Genomic DNA, 20,464 nt, shown 5'->3' with positions numbered 1-20,464 from the left:
ATCAGGGTGTTGAGAACGTGGACATCGCACACTTTATGTTCGCCACACGGTGAACAGGAAGAGCCAGCTTTATCTCGGGAAAGAGTTTCCACAATCAGAGGTAAGTTGTGTTAAGTTTTGATATTTTCGACTGCATAAATACTTCTTGCAGTTTAATTGTTTAAATAAAGTACAAATTGCTTTATAAATCCAAGTCAACCAATTAAAATGTCATTCTAGAATAGAGCGACTTTGGCAGGATGTCTGGGTTGCGGTCACTAGCAAGTACCACGATGTTCTTCACTCTCAGACGGTCTGCTTGATATCTCTGATGAGGTTTCTCTCTTTGGTGTCCACTTCATCTTTGTCCCTCGACTCCGAGCAGACCTTGATACCTTCACTGGAGGATGGAATAATCATCCTCTACGGACAGAGGGAGGTCTCAGTCCTGAACAGCTGTGGTATATGGGACATCAACAAGATCTAGACGAAGGGGAGAGTCTTGAGGTACACAAATATAAAAAGGACAGTTCACAAAATATATATATATATAAAAAAAAGTTAAGTTGCAAAAATCTGGCAGACAGATATGTCTTGTTTCATGACAAAAATGTCAATTGGACTTTAGAGCATATTTGCCAAAAAAGACCGTCATTTTTGTGTAAATGTTGCGGTTAAATATAGTTTATCTACAAATGCCTTTAAATACACTGAGAAATATATAAAATCCTTGGCAACAGCCATTTGTTCAATTACCAGCAGTTTTTATTTCTAAATTTAATGTTTTTAATGAACATTTTTTGTAATTGTTTTTCCAAAAATATTAAATTATTTTAAATAGACAGAAAACATCAGAAAAACGTTTTAAGGTTCAAAGTCTTAATTTATTTGAATTGTTTTCTGGCTTTGTAGGAACTTCAAGATCCAGGCATTGAATGGGAGAGTGCAATGCTGCAAGGAGACACCAACTGTACAGTTGTGGTTCCTGAAATTGTGTGTCCACTGGATGATGAAGCCCTGGAAGAACTTCAGAGAACTCTTGATCCTATGGAACATTCTCAGTCACATGGTCGTGACTTGTACACACGATACTTGCAACTAGTATCCAACCAACAATGACATTTAAGCCTGAACTTCTTAGCTGGTTACAATATTGCACTTGGCAAAAACATCCCATTATTTTTATTAATGAACCAGCAAAAAAAAAAAAAGGCACTTAAGGAGTGGCACCCTTTGGGATATGTAACTAACAGTAGCAACAACTGTTATGAGTTCTATCTAGCTCTAAAAAAGAAATACTAAAGATGTTATACAATTAGAGGTGGCAAAAGTAAAAGTGCTGAGTTCACCCATTTTGGGAAGTCCCTAAATAAAACCCAAATTAACAGGTAATGGTAGTTTACATCTACATATTTACCACAATAATTGGTTTACAATTTGTATTAATTTCATAGATCACTGATTTTTTTATGAACTATTTTTACTATTTTTATAAGACTATTTTTACCAGTCTTTTGTCTGAATTAGGAACTTCCCAAAACTTGTAAACTCAGCAGCACCCAGAAGAGTACTTTTTACTTTTGCCACCCTCTGTATGTACAATATTCTAATCAAAATCAGTAAACAATGATTGCTTAGTTATTGCTTTGATTTGAGTAGATCTCGTTGTGTTAAACTCTGTGGAATCCACCACCATATTTTACTGCTTCACTCATGATTCTTCTAAAGTCAATGTAAGTGCTAAGATGCTGTACTGGAAAAGTCACAGTCTGAGTGCATGCACTCACAATTGGGTAGCAAACTGAGTGATCTCCTAGTCGTTCCCTGCAGTTGTGGTCAAAGTTGCATGTTATTTTGAAATGTCTCTTTTCATCAGGGAGGATAGGGATGTGGGACTGCCCCGTCATCCACTGGAGCACGTGTGGCACTGCAACAGGCTCTGCGTCACCAGCTGCACTCTCTGTCTCCCCATCTGTGATCGATGTATATTTCAAATAACATGAGAAGCTATTCAAATTTACAGATAAAATAAATTATTCAAGAATGTGCTCAGTACATTCAAATTGTCATGTGTAATTGTGTTTTGCAGGGTTACAAACTTAAGAATCTATTTCAGAAATGCTTCCTTGCATAACATCACGGTGAAGAATACCCTATTTTCCGGACTATAAGTCGCACTTTTTTTCATAGTTTGGCTGGTCCTGCGACTTATAGTCAGGTGCGACTTATATATCAAAATTAATTCAGACTGAGATGAACCAAGAGAAAACATTACCGTCTACAGCCGCGAGGGGGCGCTCTAGTTAGCGGGGTTGTTCAGAAGCAACACGGATTATGAAGAAAATGATGAGGAATGAGATCGCGGGAGCTTGGTGAACTTTTTTACTGGTAACTTGCTTGTTGGACTCGCTGGCTTATGTTAATTTAGCTTATTCAGCCAGATATTTGTTCTTTATGCTATTGTGTAGCTGAATAACGTGTGCAGTGCGTGTGCGGTGCATATGCTGTGCAGGAGCAGCACGCGCTAAAGTGCTTTCACATAAGCTGCGTTTGCAGTGCGTAACTGACCTATGTAACTGACCCGCGGCTGTAACCCCAAACACATTGTATTTCAAATCCAGAAGTTATCAGCAAATTTTATTTAAAAAAAAAAGAAAAAGTTTTTTGTCAGCATTGCGATTCTCTTTATACGTATACTCTTTAATAGACGTATTCACGTTTAAACACAATTTAAACAAACTATTATTCAATGCATTACCTCTATATAATTATATATTAAGTTGCTCAAGCAAGTGGTAAAATATTTAACCATGCACTTATATTAAAATCGCATACATTTTAAATTAAAACTTAAAATTGACAAAAACAGCAGACTCATACCCTTTCTTTTGCATAATTTAAATCTTTATACAATAAATCTTGCATGTCACAAATAACTTGTTTTTCCACCTCCACGAATGAGACGAGTGTTGTTCATTATGTCGCCTTGTTGAAGTAAATTGTAGTTTTCCTTGATTTACCAACACTTGAAGTAAAAAGATGACTGTGAAAAATAGTAGGCTAGTATTTAATTAAATGCATTTATGATGAAATTACTACATTTTCATGTCAATCTGGTCAATCTGTATTCATTTTGACCACAAACCGTGTGCTGTCACTTTAATTCAGCGCGTGCAGCACAGCAAAAATAGACTCGGCGCGGAAACGATCGCTGCACTGCTGTATACACACCGCACCTGGAACGGATCGACGGACTGCAACCGCGTGCATTGTGAAAGCTCTGACCTGTTAACAAGGGTACGGAAAAAAATACGCACTACAAACGGAGTATGTGTGAAACGGGCGTTAATGTGTTACGTTAACATACTGGACATTCAGCCTGTTGTTCTGTGTGCTACTGTGTAGTTGAATAACTTGCCTTTCCTGATTAAATGTCTGTTCTTGGTCTTGGATTTTGTGAAATAAATTTCTAAATAAATGCGACTTATAGTCCAGTGCGACTTATATATGTTTTTTTTTCACTTCATGAGGCATTTTTTGACTGATGCGACTTATACTCCGGAGCGACTTATAGTCCGAAAAATACGGTACTGATTTTAGCTTTTAAGGTTAAGATCTCAGCAAAGTTGCAATTCCTGTTCTCTCCTTATTGTCTTAAATGGCTCTTGAAGCCCCAGTTTCACTCAGACTGATGGGATTAGCACACGAATGATTCACTGAGAATCTCACCTTTTGTTCTGCAAATGGCTTTCGGACCCAAATGGCTCTTGGAGCCTTATGCTGATTGAATTAGGATTGGCCAGACCCTCAGTCTAGGGTGTTACCTAAACCTGTTACATGCTTTGTTTGAATTTGTCTCCACTTTCAAAAGTCCCTCCTCCTAAAATGCCTATAAGATACCATGTAAAGTTCCCTTAGTTAGATTTTGTTGGACGAACCGCAGCCGCGCTCAATAAAGAATACTTCTGTTTGAACGTGATCCCAACGTCTCCTGGTCTCTGCTTCGATGAAAGAAAAATTTCCAACAGTATGCATACTATAAAAAATATAGTACCTGAAATTTTAACCTCCTGCAAGAAATCTTGCAGAAAGTTGATGATCTTCCTCTCAGTTCTCTCCTTAGAAGTCCCCTTTTCACTGAAATTGGGCTGGACGCACGTCATTATGAAATCAGCATCAGGCTATAAAGAAACAGTGAATGCATATTTGGTTAAATATAATGAATGCATATTTGGTTGAAATATAGGCTTGTAAAGGTTATACAAAATGGAAATTCCAATATATTACTAGGCAAATGTAAGAAAGGATTAAGTGGCAGTTAAAATTGATTCCTTGATAATGTTCCCAGGAACAAAAGGAGCGGCAAGCTTCAGGGTTTGTAGCCATCTGGTCCACCAGGCCATACAGTTCCAAGCCCTTTTGAATTTGCTGCAGCATTGTAATTAGTCTTGTAGTTGAATGTAGAACAATTGCTCTTTGGAGAAAAAAAACATGATTTGAAATGTTTACAATTTTAAATGAAAAATATTTTGAAATGTAATATTCATTTAAAACTCTTACCGAATGATGCTTTCTTTGCTGTCTAGGTTGATCTGGCTCGTGTATCCGCAGCTTATAATTTCATCAGTGTTCAACATCAGACACTGAGCATCTGCAGAATCTTCAACCTGAGAAAAAAGAAAATAAGTATTTTTTAAATAAAGCAGCGAATAAAATAAATGTTAAAACTAATCTTTATCTAATTTATATATAACAGAGTGCTCACCCTGCTGATGAGTTGACAGGATTCTAGATCGGCCACATCTTCCTTAGACAGAGAATTTAAGTCCACTTCTCCTGTGCAGAGGAAGCTGTAGCACCACCCTCTCAAAAAAGCAGGAGGTGGGCCACCTTGTGCCAGGCTGACTGCCACTATTTCACCAATAGTTCTGTGTGCAAGGTAGAAAACATCTCAGTTATAAAATCCTTACATCCAGTACATGCAGTAATGTGAAAAAAAAAGTATGTACAAACCTGAAGTTCTCGTTATCAAGGTCCGTCAAGGAGTACTTGGGATTTTTACCCTGGTTTCCAGCTCCTTCGAAGAATCTGTTTTCAATACCTGAAACCATATCTTAGACAAAACAGCAATACCCAGTTTTAGCTGATTGATTGGTTTTGTTTCATATTAGAACACAACAATTAAATGACCAACTTACCAGTTAAAAACTCTTTCCTAAGGGCTCCTGTATCAATACCTGCCTCTCCTATATACACCACTTTCAGAGTACTGGCAGGAGATTCAGCTTTCTTTCTTTTCCACTGCAGAATGCCCCTGTCTGGAAGGTCTTCTCTGATGTTCAAGGAAGTCCAATATATCTTCCGTACTTAAAGAGGACAGAGAACATATAAAATAGTCCCAAATTATCAAAAACAATGTGTATACATTATTGCCATTTCCCAGTTCGGTAACACTTTATAATAACGTTGAGTTGTAAGTCATTAATAAGTGGATAGTTAATGATGAACTAATCATTTACAAAACATTCATAAATGAGTAGCAAGTGATATACTAACATTTTATGTATGTTTTGTCAATTCCGTTACAAGTCACTTACAAGTGATTAGTAAATGATTAACTAATTATTTATGAAACATGACTATGCGTTCATAAGTGATTAATTAGTGATATGTTCATTATTTTATGTATGTTTTGTATATTCAGTTGTAAGTCATTTACATTTGATTAGTTAATGATTAACTAATCATGTACAGAACATGAAAATGCGTTTCATAAATGTTTAATAAATTATGTTTTTTTTGTATGTATGTATGCAGCAATTAGAGGGGGCAGAAAGTGTTGTAAATGCCTTGTATACACGTACAGATCATTTGTAACAGGTCAGTAACAGTGTTCAACACAATGATGTGTAAACGCATGAATAAATCATTTACAACGCTTTCTGCATCCCCTAAAGTGTAAATTGTTCATCACTTGTAAATGTGTTACACATCATTCATAGATTACCACTTCAAGAATCAATAAGGCATAAGATCAACGAATCGTATCTATGAATGATGTGTAACACATTTACAAGTGATGAATAATTTACACTTTAGATTAGGGGATGCAGAAAGTGTTGTAAATGATTTATTCATGCGTTTACACATCATCTATAACAGGTGTTGAACACTGTAGTGTGTAGTGTAGTGTAGTGTAGTGTGTACTGCAGTGTAGGTGCTGACTGGTGAGGGTATAGACAGCTGTCTTCTGTAGTGTGTAGTGTGTAGTGTAGTGTAGTGTGTACTGCAGTGTAAGTGCTGACTGGTGAGGGTATAGACAGCTGTCTTCTGTAGTGTGTAGTGTAGTGTGTAGTGTAGTGTGCACTGCAGTGTAAGTGCTGACTGGTGAGGGTATAGACAGCTGTCTTCTGTAGTGTGTAGTGTAGTGTAGTGTGTACTGCAGTGTAGGTGCTGACTGGTGAGGGTATAGACAGCTGTCTTCTGTAGTGTGTAGTGTAGTGTGTAGTGTAGTGTGTAGTGTAGCGTGTAGTGTAGTGTGTACTGCAGTGTAAGTGCTGACTGGTGAGGGTATAGACAGCTGTCTTCTGTAGTGTGTAGTGTAGTGTGTAGTGTAGTGTGCACTGCAGTGTAAGTGCTGACTGGTGAGGGTATAAACAGCTGTCTTCTGTAGTGTAGTGTGTAGTGTGTACTGCAGTGTAAGTGCTGACTGGTGAGGGTATAGACAGCTGTCTTCTGTAGTGTAGTGTGTAGTGTAGTGTAGTGTGTAGTGCAGTGTAAGTGCTGACTGGTGAGGGTATAGACAGCTGTCTTCTGTAGTGTGTAGTGTAGTGTGTACTGCAGTGTAAGTGCTGACTGGTGAGGGTATAGACAGCTGTCTTCTGTAGTGTAGTGTGTAGTGTAGTGTGTGTAGTGCAGTGTAAGTGCTGACTGGTGAGGGTATAGACAGCTGTCTTCTGTAGTGTGTAGTGTAGTGTGTAGTGTGCACTGCAGTGTAAGTGCTGACTGGTGCGGGTATAGACAGTTGTCTTCTGTAGTGTGTAGTGTAGTGTGTAGTGTAGTGTAGTGTGTAGTGCAGTGTAAGTGCTGACTGGTGAGGGTATAGACAGCTGTCTTCTGTAGTGTGTAGTGTGTAGTGTAGTGTGTACTGCAGTGTAAGTGCTGACTGATGAGGGTATAGACAGCTGTCTTCTCTGAAACACATGGAGTCTTTAACCACTGTGCACCTGATGTGAGCAAAACATACAAAAAAATGTAACAATTTATTAAACATTTATGAAACGCATTTTCATGTTTTGTACATTAGTTAATCATTAACTAATCAAATGTAAATGACTTATAACTGAATATACAAAACATACATAAAATCATTAACATATCACTTATTAATCACTTATGAACGCATAGTCATGTTTCGTAAATAATTAGTTAATCATTAACTAATTACTTGTAAATTACTTGTAACGGAATTTACAAAACATACATAAAATGTTAGTATATCACTTGCTACTCATTTATGAATGTTTTGTATATGATTAGTTCATCATTAACTAACCATTACAACTCAACGTTATTATAAAGTGTTACCCACCATGGGCTGTGTTAAATAATTTGATAGTATGTGATGTCTAGATAAGATGGCTAAAAAACATGAAAACATGGATTGTGTAAATAAATATTTCTGTATTTGATATAAACTCACACGAAAGGCATCTAAATAAAACATACCTTATTGATTTACATACTGGAGTTTGAGCATGGGTACTTGGGCCACTGCCACTGCTATTTGCTTCAGCAGTCACTATAGATTCAAAGCTGTACATGAAAACAAATGCCGTTTCAAACACCTGTATATGTATACATAGACTTTAACCTGAAAAAAAAAAAAAAAAAATTATACAGAGAGCTGAACAAAGCAGATTACCTCTCTCCACAAAGGCTAGCATGGAATGTGATCTCATCGTCTGGGAATTCTTTGGTGCAAATTGGACAAACCACCTGAAATGTGAAAGAAAGTCGCTCCATGTTACAAGCAACTGAAACAAAGATTACTGGTGCAAAAGGCAATTAAAGTGATTTTAGTTATGGCCTTACCTTGCACTTGTTCTCCACAAGTGTTACTCTGAGTCAGGAGGCAGAGGAGAGGTGTCTAAAGTCTCCTGGAGTGGTACGATGTAAAAAGTGGCTTTGCCCCCTGCTGACGCAGCTCGCAGAGCTTTAACAGAATACCCCTCTGCTTCTGGTGGAATGACAGTCAGCTTTCGTCGACCACTGCCACCTTTATTTAGAGAAAGAGAGAGAGAAAATATAGAAAATGCCTTAAAATGATTTGTTTTGTTGAAGAAAAAAAAATAAATTTTGTCCATCTGTCATTTCTAATGCTTGCAGCAAGTAATTAATACACCATAAGGGTTTACATGCACCAAAAATAAATAGAAGATTGGCATTTGATTAACAGTAAATATGACAATTCAACAAAACAATCATAGACTTACAGACCTGGTGCCTTATGCAATCCCCCACAAAGATCCTCCATTTTTGTAAATGTGTTAGCCAGGTGCTTTGAAATCTTGGTTAACGAGAAAGTAAAATTAAAATAAAGATACCGACAGAAAAATCCTTGACAGTGACAAGATATTTTACAATAACTATCTTTCATTCACGTAAAAAGCAGGACTGGGATATGTACCTCTGTGTGGTCACCATCTTCTGGAAGAGACACTGTTTGTCTTCCCATACCCGCCTGGAGGAGTTCAAGCTCCTCAGTTGGCAACGGTGTGTGGGATGTATTTTTGGAAAGAAGATAAAAATTGAGAGCAGTTGTTTTGCTTGTCTTTACCAGTTGCTTGGTGGCAGTCAAACACCTCTTTTTACCACGACTGAAGTTTGATTTGAAATATCCTGGAAAAGATCTGTGGATTAAAGTATAGCTTTATATTAGTTTATTATATATACAGTAAATATAACAATCAAGCTAATATTCTAAATAGCATATTTTTTGCAAGGCAATTGGCCTAGAAATCCAAGGTCATGTCTCAAGGTGAATCATAATGCCTATTTTGAATATACAGTAGACATCCAAGTAATTAAGCAACTGGACGTTACCAAATTGCATTTAACACGTAAAAAAATTTGTCATGATTTGAAAATTGAATATAAGCATATCTACAGTACTGTAGGTGAATAATGAACCTTGTGATTTCTTGCTGCACTGTTACAGGCACATTTCTTGGGACAGGGAGCTCTGTCTCTGACGGCCGTGTTGGCCAGTTTGTGGCCGTACTGTTTAGCAGCACAGACACCAAATTTCTGGCTGCTGACTCAACTGTACCATTACCCTGAATCATTAAAATTACAATAAATAAGTTACAAGTAATATTCTACAAGAGTTAGCAATGCTTGCTGTCATTAACGCTAGCCGGTAGGTTATTAGCTTAAGTTATAAGCTTCAGCTAGCTAGCAAACTTATTTTTTTAAGAAATGGTCAGATAATAGCAGGGTTTCATCAAAGGCATAGAAAACCGTAACATCATAAAACTAGAAATTACTAACTCACCTGACGTTGTGGCATATTGTTGCCGTTTTCACCATTTGACTCTGTCATGTTTGATGGTGGCTAGAGTAGACATCTATCCATAAAATCCCGGGTTTTTCGTCTTATTTGTGCTGCGTGGTGATTGGAGACCAACAGCCAATCACAATTGACCTTTAATTTTCCGATTGGTTGATTTTGTGGCACACTTGTATTGCTGTTGTAAGTTGAGCGAGCGTGTGTTAGTCAGGGGGCCAATTCTGAAAAGGGCTTCCGTTAAGACTTTTGCGGACATGTTTTGGTACAAGCTGTCACCCTATTTTTTTTAGTTAGAAGACATCCATAGGTAAGATATTAGGGTGGTTGTCAAGCTGATTTTTGTCTTTTGTGACTTGTACAAGCAATTTCAGGCCAATTTTTTGGTTTCCTGCTCAACACGACATGCCAACAGTAAATGTTGAATATCTCCACAACCACAAGGACCATATTCATAAAAATTGTATCAAATGAAAGCCAACACTCATGGGATGTCTGCTGAAGTGTCAGAATGAACATTTATTGTACAGTGTAAGAGACAACAGAACTAGAACATGAAAAAAACAATCTCCGCCTAAAGAGAACCAGTTTTCAAAGTGAATATCAGCTTGGAAACATAACCTAGTATCCCAAAACCTCTATCAATCAGTACCCATATCTATGGGAATGAGTCAAGCCAAGTTTAAAGCTTGTAAGGAGAGACAGTGCAATGCTGCACAAGTTATAATACTTTAATGTCAAGGCGGAAATTTAGAACTGTAGATGATGGTCTATGGTGCTATTTGACTTAATTAGTGTACCAGGTTGTAACACAAATTATATTTAATTATCACTATAGTTATTAATTCCATCCTAACAAAACTGCTCTCTCACTTCTTTAGGGTTAGGGGTTAGTAACTAGTTAGTAGTAATAACTATGTAATAGTCGTATGACAAAGGTATGTTTTTCCCCATCAAAGCAGTGGCTCTCAGGTTGGCAGAGGTTGGCTCTCAGGTTGTCAGTCTCATCCCTTTGAGACTGAATGGATTGAATAAGCAAGGTCAAGCTAAGCACAATGCAAATAATTGTGTGTGTCTATTATATTGCAACAATATTGCACAGTATTATACAACAAAAATCTCCAGAAAGAGCACAAAGACCCCACTTCCTGAAAAATCACTTCAATCAAAGGGCTTTATCTTGGCTGTATTTTCCATATTTGTCTTGACAAATGAAACATTACAGAATGCATAGCTGATATAAAAAAATTGGATGACTCATAATTTCCTACTTCTAAATTCTGAAAAAACAGAGATTCTAATTATTGGACAAAAAACTTCCTCACGTAATAACCTAGAATACTGTCTAACACTTGATGGCTGCTCTGTTGGGGATATTTGGGGATATTTAATTGAATTAATCAATCAACGATACCATTGATCAGCATTACCAAACGTGGACGTTCCACTATAAACAAACATTGATGTATTGTTTTTATTTATTACTGTGAAGCTGCTTTGATACAACCTATGTTGTGAAAAGCGCTATATAAATAAACTTGACTTGACTTGACTTGTTAAGTCTTCGTCGTCGGTTAGGAACCTGGGTGTGCTCTTTGATACCAATCTTTCATTTGAAAGTCACGTGTCTAGTATCTGTAAAACCGCATTTTTCCATCTTAAAAATATATCTAAATTACGTCATATGCTCTCATTGACAAATGCGGAACAGTTAGTTCATGCTTTCATGACATCAAGGCTAGATTATTGTAATGCTCTACTGGGTGGTTGCCCTGCACGCTTAATAAACAAACTACAGCTAGTTCAAAACGCAGCAGCTCGAGTTCTTACCAGAACCAGGAAGTATGACCATATTAGCCCGGTTCTGTCACTACTGCACTGGCTCCCTATTAATCATCGCATCAATTTTAAAATATTGCTGATTACTTACAAAGCACTAAATGGTTTAGCTCCGCAGTACTTGTGCGAGCTCTTAACGCATTATAGTCCTTCACGTCTATTGCGATCTCAAAATTCCGGCCAGTTGATAATACCTAGAATATCAAAATGGACTGCTGGCGGTAGATCCTTTTCCTATTTAGCACCAAAACTTTGGAACAATCTTCCTAACATTGTCCGGGAAGCAGACACACTCTGTCAGTTCAAAGCTAGATTAAAGAAACATCTCTTTGACTTAGCATTCACATAATACATTACAGACTTCTATAATTCAATGTTAGGCTGCATAGATTAGGTCAGCTGGAACCGGGAACACTTCCCATAAATCCTGATGTACTTGTTACATCATGAGAAGAATGGCATCTACGCTAATTTTAGTGTCTTCCTCCCGCAGCCTGCCGGATCCAGGCCGTATCCAGATCTGACGAAGGACCTTTGCCTGGACCCGATGACAACGCAGTGCTGAAGTGCCAACTAGTCTCTCCCTATGGAGGATCCCTTTACCACCCTACAGATAAAGCGTTGTCGGGAAAACTCAATTTGCGTATCTACCCCGAATTGATAAAATAAAATAAAATTCTTAATCAAAACTATAAGGAAACACCAGTAATTTGTTTAGGCTTGGTTTGTAGGGAATTACAAACCTGCACACATATATTCAAACGCACATAACTATAGAACCAATTCTTGATGCGCATATGAACGCCATCAGCTTTTCTCACAGGTTCGCGTTTAAAGTCTGTGTAGAGAGAATGGTGTCGTCTTGGTGACCCCTAATTTAATAACAAATGATCGTTGCGACGGAAGCGAATCAATCAAAACTAACTTTAGCTGGAAAATAACTTTATTAAAGATCATCTATAAAGCCAAAACAATCTTACCTTAAATTATACGTTTATCTCTGTAAAGCTGCTTTGAAACAATCTACATTGTTAAAAGCGCTATATAAATGAAGATGACTTGACTTGACTTGACATTTTTCCCAATCATTATCTCTTCCTATTTGTTTTTCTTTGGACGCTAGGCTTACAGCTCCCTCTGGATCCATGTTATCTCATCTGAAGGAAAAATAAATTTTTCACTACACTAGTCTGATTGGTTTCTGAGTGGATCACTACAATGTCCTCTGACATAAGCTGAGGGCTTTGCTATCTAACAAACTTATTACCACTTTTAGCTATAGCAGACTGTAAAATAGACAAAACAGCAAATAAATTAAAAACATAATATTTCCATTACACATCTGCACAAAACTTAATTTACCTATTAGTAAGTAAGCTAGTAATTATGAAAGTAAATTAGCCTAGCTATACACTCACCTAAAGGATTATTAGGAACACCTGTTCAATTTCTCATTAATGCAATTATCTAATCAACCAATCACATGGCAGTTGCTTCAATGCATTTAGGGGTGTGGTCCTGGTCAAGACAATCTCCTGAACTCCAAACTGAATGTCAGAATGGGAAAGAAAGGTGATTTAAGCAATTTTAAGTGTGGCATGGTTGTTGGTGCCAGACGGGCCGGTCTGAGTATTTCACAATCTGCTCAGTTACTGGGATTCTCACGCACAACCATTTCTAGGGTTTACAAAGAATAGTGTGAAAAGGGAAAAACATCCAGTATGCGGCAGTCCTGTGGGTGAAAATGCCTTGTTGATGCTAGAGGTCAGAGGAGAATGGGCCGACTGATTCAAGCTGATAGAAGAGCAACTTTGACTGAAATAACCACTCGTTACAACCGAGGTATGCTCAATAGATCAAGTTAATCTGTTGTGTGATTGTGTGATTCACTTCTTTATAAAGTTTTGTTCACACTGTCCTGTTGACACCTGCTGTGATCATCTTCTCTGGATCTGCTGCCTCAATCTGCTGCCAAATCACAGCTGTGCTGATACAACAGTGACCCTTGTGGTGTGATACTCTTGTGGTATTTATTGATTATTATTTTTTAATGATCATGCTTGCACATAAGTTGGATTATATTGCACATTTGCCCAAAATTACAATAGGTAACATGGAAGAAAATGGAAGCACTTTGGGGAAAAAATCCGCTTTTACCACTTTTAAGAATATAAAAACATTTTCTAAGCTGACAACCTGGCTAGAACACATGTTGAGGGGTTAAATATTAATACTGGATAGGTTGTATACTTGTACCAAAAAGTGTCCAACAAAGTTTTAATATCAGTTTTGGCCCCCTGACTATGTGTCAAGAGTTGAGCGCGCACAGAATTAAGAGGTTGACAGAGAGAGAGAGGGACTTGACAGGAGCGCAGAGAATAAGTTTGTGAGAGAGCACCTGAGTAAACTGCGTGAGAGGGGTTATTATTGCACATTAATATGGATAATAGCAAATACATGTATTGAGCACGGAATCGTTTTTTCTTTGCTCAAATTATTTTATTTTTTTGCGATTGTTAATTTCTGTTCAAAATATAATGTAATGTGCTTGCAAAATATAGTTCTCTGTGCCAAAACCTACAATTACTCGCTCAGGATTGAGGCACAAATATAAAGCCATAGAAAACACTAATTTTACCTGGTCAAAAACAGCTCTGTTTTCAGCACGCCATTTAAGTGCATGTGTCTTTAAATGATAATGAGCTTTGCTCACCCCGCCCCTCTGTTCTGTGGGGCGTTTTGTCCATAGACTGTAAAAAATATGGACAAAGCATCTGTGACGTCACCCATAGACTTATGGGTGTTTATGGGGGGTATGGGCGGCGCCATCTTGAAAAATCTCGGGAAATCCTAACCCTGCCCACCTTCTGGCCAATCCATATATGGGTAAAAGGGCGGGCTTTGTGTGAGACTGGAACGATGTCATTTTCGCGTGAAGAAAGCAACATAAACAACAATGGATGACATACAGCAGATCTTGTTCTTGCTTCTCGGCGTGTTTGTCACAAGAAGCCAAGCACCGAAATTAGGCGTTTCTCGATAGCAAGTACGCAAAGTTCGGACTTAATTGCCAAGTCCGACTCAGGAGCAGGCACGTGCACACATAGACATCAAAGGGGGCTTGAGCACCTGTGCCCGGTTGCATAAAGCACCTTAAGTGTAATTTTCCCTTAAGTTCGCCCTTATGTTTCCCTTAAACCTAATGGTGTTGCAGAAAAAAAACCTTAAGTGTTACTTAAGGGTGTCTTTAAGTGAAATGTCATAAACACTTAGAATTTCCCTTAAATGCTGTTTTTTCACTTAAATAATCCCTTAACACTAGAAGTCCCAGAGAGCAGCCATTTGGCTTTTCTACCTATAAAACCCGCAGGACAGCCGATGGGCTGGAAGGCTTTAGGCTAATATCCTTAATCACCTGTGAACGGTTGCTTTTGTTATGTAAATAATGTGGGGCCATGCTGAGCCACTTCAAGGAAACTTGTGTTTCACTTTGCCATCTTAGGGAGAAATCAACACACATGTTTTTTTTCCTTTGTTGCTGAGATTTATTGATAAAAACAGTACAAAATAAAATAGAAACCAACCATTTGTACACATATTTACAAATATTATTAAAAAGTGAGTGAGTACATTCCAGCAATCACTCACAATCCTGGCACTGCCATGGTATCTCCCGTCTGCATTTACCACATGTGTATCTGTAGCAGTGAACACATCGCACAGTGGCATGATTGTTCTTGCATTGGTGTTTGACTTGACACATGGCTCTTTTTCCAGGGCTAGGTGTGGAGGGTTGTGTCCGAAGCAATTGTTCTTTTCTTGCCTTCTTCGCACACATATGAGAGTTAGCCAACTCTCTTGCAAGCTCCACCAGGAAGTCCACCCGTCTTTCCTGCCTTCCGGTGCATGCTTGATACAGCACATGTGCATTCAGTGCTGCCATGTCAATCATGTTATAGAACACGGCAACTGGCCAGCGCCGTGTCCCTGTGCGGACAGTGTACTCCCGCACCATCTGGTCCATCACATCCACGCCGCACTTTGTGGTGTTGTAAAGGGTGACAGTGTTTGGCTTCCTTTTGGTGGTATTATCAGTCTGAATCACGCTGTGCATGCTGCTAAGAATGTAGACGGTCTTCTTCCGTTTGGGCGCATATGCCGTCAGCGTAGCAGCAGTGGTTGAAAACACCTAATAAATAAGATAAATTGTTATTTTCATAGCACTTTTACACACAATGATACACTTGGCGGTGTTGATTCTAAAAATTAGAAACACAAACATAGAACCACAAAAGACCTGCAACATACCTGAGTGGTGAATTCATTGCGATCTGTGTGTCTAGCGGATTGAGGGATTTCCCGGCGAATCTTGTTGACTGTGCCGAGGATGGTGGTTTTCCGGCTAAGAAGTTTATGCGCAAGTGACAGCGATGTGAAGAAATTGTCCGTGGTAACATTTCTGCCCTTGTCTAGGAATGGTTCCATCAGCCTCATCACTACATTTTCAGACAGTCTCTCTCCACTGGGACGACTAGGGTCCTTGCCAAGATATGGGAGGACATTACAAATGTACTTGGATTTTAGGTCGCAAGCCACCCAAAACTTGATCCCAAACTTGTCAGGTTTAGTTGCAATATACTGCAGGAAACAGCAGCGAGTCTTTGATGGGAAAAGCTGTTCATCAACGGTGATATGTAGACCAGGGTTGTAGGACGTGATGCAATTGGTGACAAATGATCCCCACACACTGGAAATTGCAGCAAACTTATCAGTCTTTGCTCGATCCCTCCGGGTGGACCTGTCATCAAAGCGTAGGTGTCGCATGATGTCTTGGAAGCGGTTTCGCGGCATTGTTCCAATGATATGTGGGTTTCCCAGGTTTGCTGACCAGCAGTCACGTAGTGATGGAACCTTGGTAAGCCCCCGCAAGATGACAATTGCAATAAATGCCATTAGTTCAGGGAGGGCCATGAACCAATGAACATGCTCCGTTTCCTGTGCATGTTGAATAGTCCATTCTTGAATGCTATGAAGCATGTCAAGAGTGATGAAACACAGGAAGCTCTGAAGGCGACTCGAGATACTTTTCCTGGCCTTAGCCGTTGGCTCTCCATCTGCAGCGTACGCTTTGATTGGGGTGAAAGGGAGACGCATCCCCACCTGTTCTTCACGCCACACTGTGCCATCTTTCGCTGTCTCTGTCAGGTCAGTCCCCAAACGGGCTCTCTTTTTTGGTTGAGGAGCAGTCTCCTCATCTGCAGTGTGAACAAATTCAAATTGTGAGCAATGGAAAAGTCAAATGATATCACAAATGCATGCATAGATACTAATAATAATTCCAGTATCTCCTTCTCTGTATCGAAATAATGTCTGAAATATCTTCCTAAATAAAAAGATACAACTAAAGCAAAGAAACAACTAATAATGTTTTGCACTTCAGATGGCAGTGAATGTCTGCTAAGTAGTACAAACAAAAAAGTGGACAATACAAAAAAGGCAGAGTAAATATTTATGTCACTCCACTCTGCTTTTTTGGTGTTTTCCACTTACTGGTTTGAAATGAAATAGGAAATAATATGAAATGAAACTTAACCTGAAGACAGATCAGACAGCTCTGAGTCCGAATCCGGCTGTAGTTCTATGTCTTCTCCATCTGAGTCACAAGGGTTTACTTCACTCAGGATAATTTCCAAGGCCTGCCGAGTGGTGAGTCTTCTCTGCATTTTCTTTTCTTGGAGAGGAGGTTCGTACACCACAGAATTCTTGAGGGCACTGAAGTAGTAGGCTATGTGCAGTGAGATTTTATCCACCTCAGCACAAAAGGAATTACCTCTCATTTGAGAGCAAGCTGCATGCAATTAGATGTGCTAATTCATACCTGTTTACACCTGGGCAAGACCTTACATGCCAATGTGAGACATGGTCAATCAAGTTCTCTGCTTTTAACAGCCCTCCCTCCCCCACACATACAAACAAGCCACCAGCAACCATTCACACACACCCCCCAACCCCCCTGCAGATTGCTCAGGTAATGACCACATTTACACATGAATTGATGCTAATGATAGCCAAAAGACTAGCCAGTTAGCATCCACTTGGCTAAAGGAGGGTTACAAATCTCTGGGACTTCTAGTGTTAAAAAGCGTTAAGTGTTGCATAAAACCCCTTAACGGCAGTGTTGGGTGTAACGCGTTACAAAGTAACGCGTTACTGTAATAATATTACTTTTTTCAGTAACTGGTAGTGTAAGGCATTACTCGTCTGAAAATGGTAATATTATTACAGTTTTCCCGAGCTAGTTACTTGCGTTACATTTGCCAGTAGCACCTTCATCATCACACACAAGGCACACAACACAGAGAACAGAAGGGAAGGGGAGGAGGGCGTGAATGGAACAGTGATTGGTCTGGGTTTGGCACGAGGTATCATTTACCATCACCGATTGGTCGACACCCGGCAGCCAGCAGCAGAGCGTCACCCTCAAAGACAGATGGGGAAAAATGGAAGCGTCAACAACGGCAAGCTCTTTTTCAGAGGAAGGTTCCCAGCAACAGAAAGCTAGTTTCGACGGGTGGAGATTCAGTAATTATTTTGAATATGTTCAACGGAAGGAAAATAACTTGACGGTGAAGTGCACACTCTGCCCGGGGAGAAAGCTGCTCTCCACCGCTTGTAACTCTACCTCCAACTTGATGAAGCACCTGCAGCGACAGCACGGACACATCAAGCTCGTTGCGAAGCGACAGAGCGTCATGAACGAGCAGCCCCACAAGCAGCAAAAACTTTCATTTGAACATAAAGTACTACCAACATCAAAATCCGAGATAAATAAGCTTGTTGCCTCGTACGTAGTAGAAGAAATGTTACCTCTTTCTACCGTCGAATCGCTGTCTTTTAGAAAGATAATCTGCAAAATACCGATAGCAGGGACAGACCAGCCGTTTTCCGACAGGAAAACCTTCGCAATGTACCTAGATAAATGTTACGCCATGATGGAAAGTGAGCTGAAGAAAACGTTTGAGAGCACTGAGTATGTGTCAACGACCGCTGACATCTGGACTTGTCACAACAAAAGCTACATAGGCATGACTGCCCATTGGATTGATCCAAGCAACTTCCATCGTGAAAAAGCAGCCCTTGCCTGCAAAAGAATCAAAGGACGACACACATATGACATTGTGGCCACTGAAATTGAGCAGGTTCACTCATCTTATGGACTGTCAGAGAAGGTCACAGCAACAGTCACAGACAATGGATCGAATTTTGTTAAGGCTTTCAGGTCAGTTGAATAATAGTTTACTTACTTGTACTTATTTGCAAATGTATAAGTTAAAACCAGTGCGGGCGCACTGAAGCTGTTTTTTTATATATAGTTCAAAGTTACTATCAGATTTAATTTTATACCTTGACAAACTATACATCATTAAAAAGATATAAGACTCAAGTTTCAGTATTTGACCACTATTGTATTCTGAGAAACTTATAGCGACAGTTATTTCTTAATTTGTGTCAGGAGGAGTTATGAAATGAAAAAATGAGTCGATACCTTTAATATGAATTATGCGCGTCAGCCGCTTTCATTCATAAAAAAACTCCCGTGCTGTTGTCATGAAAGCGATTCACAAAACAACGTCCCTCAGGGCTTTAGCTCAAAAATGTGCAGATTTGGAGAAATATTGATATATTCTCATAGGTTTACATCAGATTTCTATAGACAGGAATAATATTTATTGAATTTATACCCAAATGCGCCGATGTAATCATTATGAGCGCTTGGATACTCTGATACTGCTGTGTTTTCAATACATACCAATAGCCTGAGGGTGCTATATGCACAATAATAGTCCATATATGGAACATGAAGAAGAGCCATGATCATGTGACATTCCAGGACGTCACTGATACACACAAAGCTAACAAGAGATCGCGCTGTAACATGCAGATACAGACGTTTTGAAGACAATAAACATGATTGCAATGATATTTGAGTTACCTGTGTTTTTCAAGCCATGCCAGGTATTTCCATAATAATAGATTATATTTATAATGTAATGCTAATCGATATAGACTTTATCATTGGCAGAACACTATGCAATAGTATATTTTCTGTCTGATTTTTTTATCTGAAGCCAAATTAGATCACAGAAGATTATTTAAAATACTCGATTTGCGTTATAAAGTAAGTTTGGAGCATTTCTGGGGATTTTTCAAAAGTGGGGTTGCGGCTTAACAGGTTAATGAATTGTTTAATTTGATTGCATTAATCAAGAAGACACATGATATGATTACATTTGAAATGCTCTGTGAAGTGCTCTGCCCTCTGGACTAAGGCCAGCCGGTCTACAGTAGCTGCAGAGCTAGTGGAAAGCCTTTGTGGAAAAAAGCTCATGGTGCCTACAGTGACGAGATGGAACTCTTTCCACAATGCAGTTGCACGAATAACTGAGATATCCAGACCACAGTTGACAACTCTCTGCAGTCAGTTAGGTGTACGAGCCTTTTCCGAGCGAGAGTACAAGTTCCTTGTAGAGTATTGCACAGTCACAAAACCGCTTACAAAAGCTTTGGACCGTTTACAAGGTGAGATAAAGTATAGGTTAATGTAAACCTGTGGCTTCTTGCCTTTCCTTTTTTTGAATGTTAAACATTTGAATCAAACAAGTAATTCATTCACTGATTCATATTCATTCATTCCAGGGGAAAATGATTGTTATTATGGCAATCTATTACCGACACTGGAGTCTCTGATGTCAAAGACCTTGGCATTACGTCCCGGCCTCTCCGAGATGATGGCAAATCTCCCTGATGTCATAGTGCAGGTAGGCTGTGAGTGTGTATTTAAGACTTACTGACTGTAACTTTGTGTGATATGAGAGAAGCCTGTCATATGCACAATTGCACATCCCTCCACTATCACAGATGCTTCCATTATCACAGTCTTCTAAATTTCACACTGAAATAGGCTCTTAGAGAATGTAAGAATTGTATACTGGTACTGTGTTTCTGAAGACCTGGTATAGTCAATATGCCTGTTGCATCATTTACATGTCAACTCATTCCACATGAAGGTATGTTTTT

General features: G+C 39.0%; 1 protein-coding gene across 1 annotated transcript; it reads right to left on the bottom strand.

The window, feature by feature from the left end:
* Positions 1 to 285: 285 nt before the first annotated feature.
* On the bottom strand, positions 286 to 20,198 carry LOC307157609 (uncharacterized protein; the record flags this gene model as incomplete). Its single annotated transcript, XM_079869538.1, has 10 exons — positions 286 to 402; positions 949 to 1,024; positions 4,540 to 4,646; positions 4,745 to 4,907; positions 4,993 to 5,080; positions 5,178 to 5,345; positions 15,035 to 15,575; positions 15,695 to 16,641; positions 16,980 to 17,171; positions 20,117 to 20,198. The coding sequence occupies 10 exons, from the start codon at positions 20,196 to 20,198 to the stop codon at positions 286 to 288; spliced, it is 2,481 nt and encodes an 826-aa protein (XP_079725664.1).
* Positions 20,199 to 20,464: the final 266 nt, after the last annotated feature.

Source organism: Squalius cephalus (genome assembly GCF_949319135.1).
Source record: "Squalius cephalus genome assembly, chromosome: 4".
In the NCBI taxonomy this organism is placed as follows: domain Eukaryota; kingdom Metazoa; phylum Chordata; class Actinopteri; order Cypriniformes; family Leuciscidae; genus Squalius; species Squalius cephalus.
The sequence above is the reverse complement of the archived record's forward strand: the minus strand, read 5'-3'. Positions and strand labels throughout refer to the sequence as shown.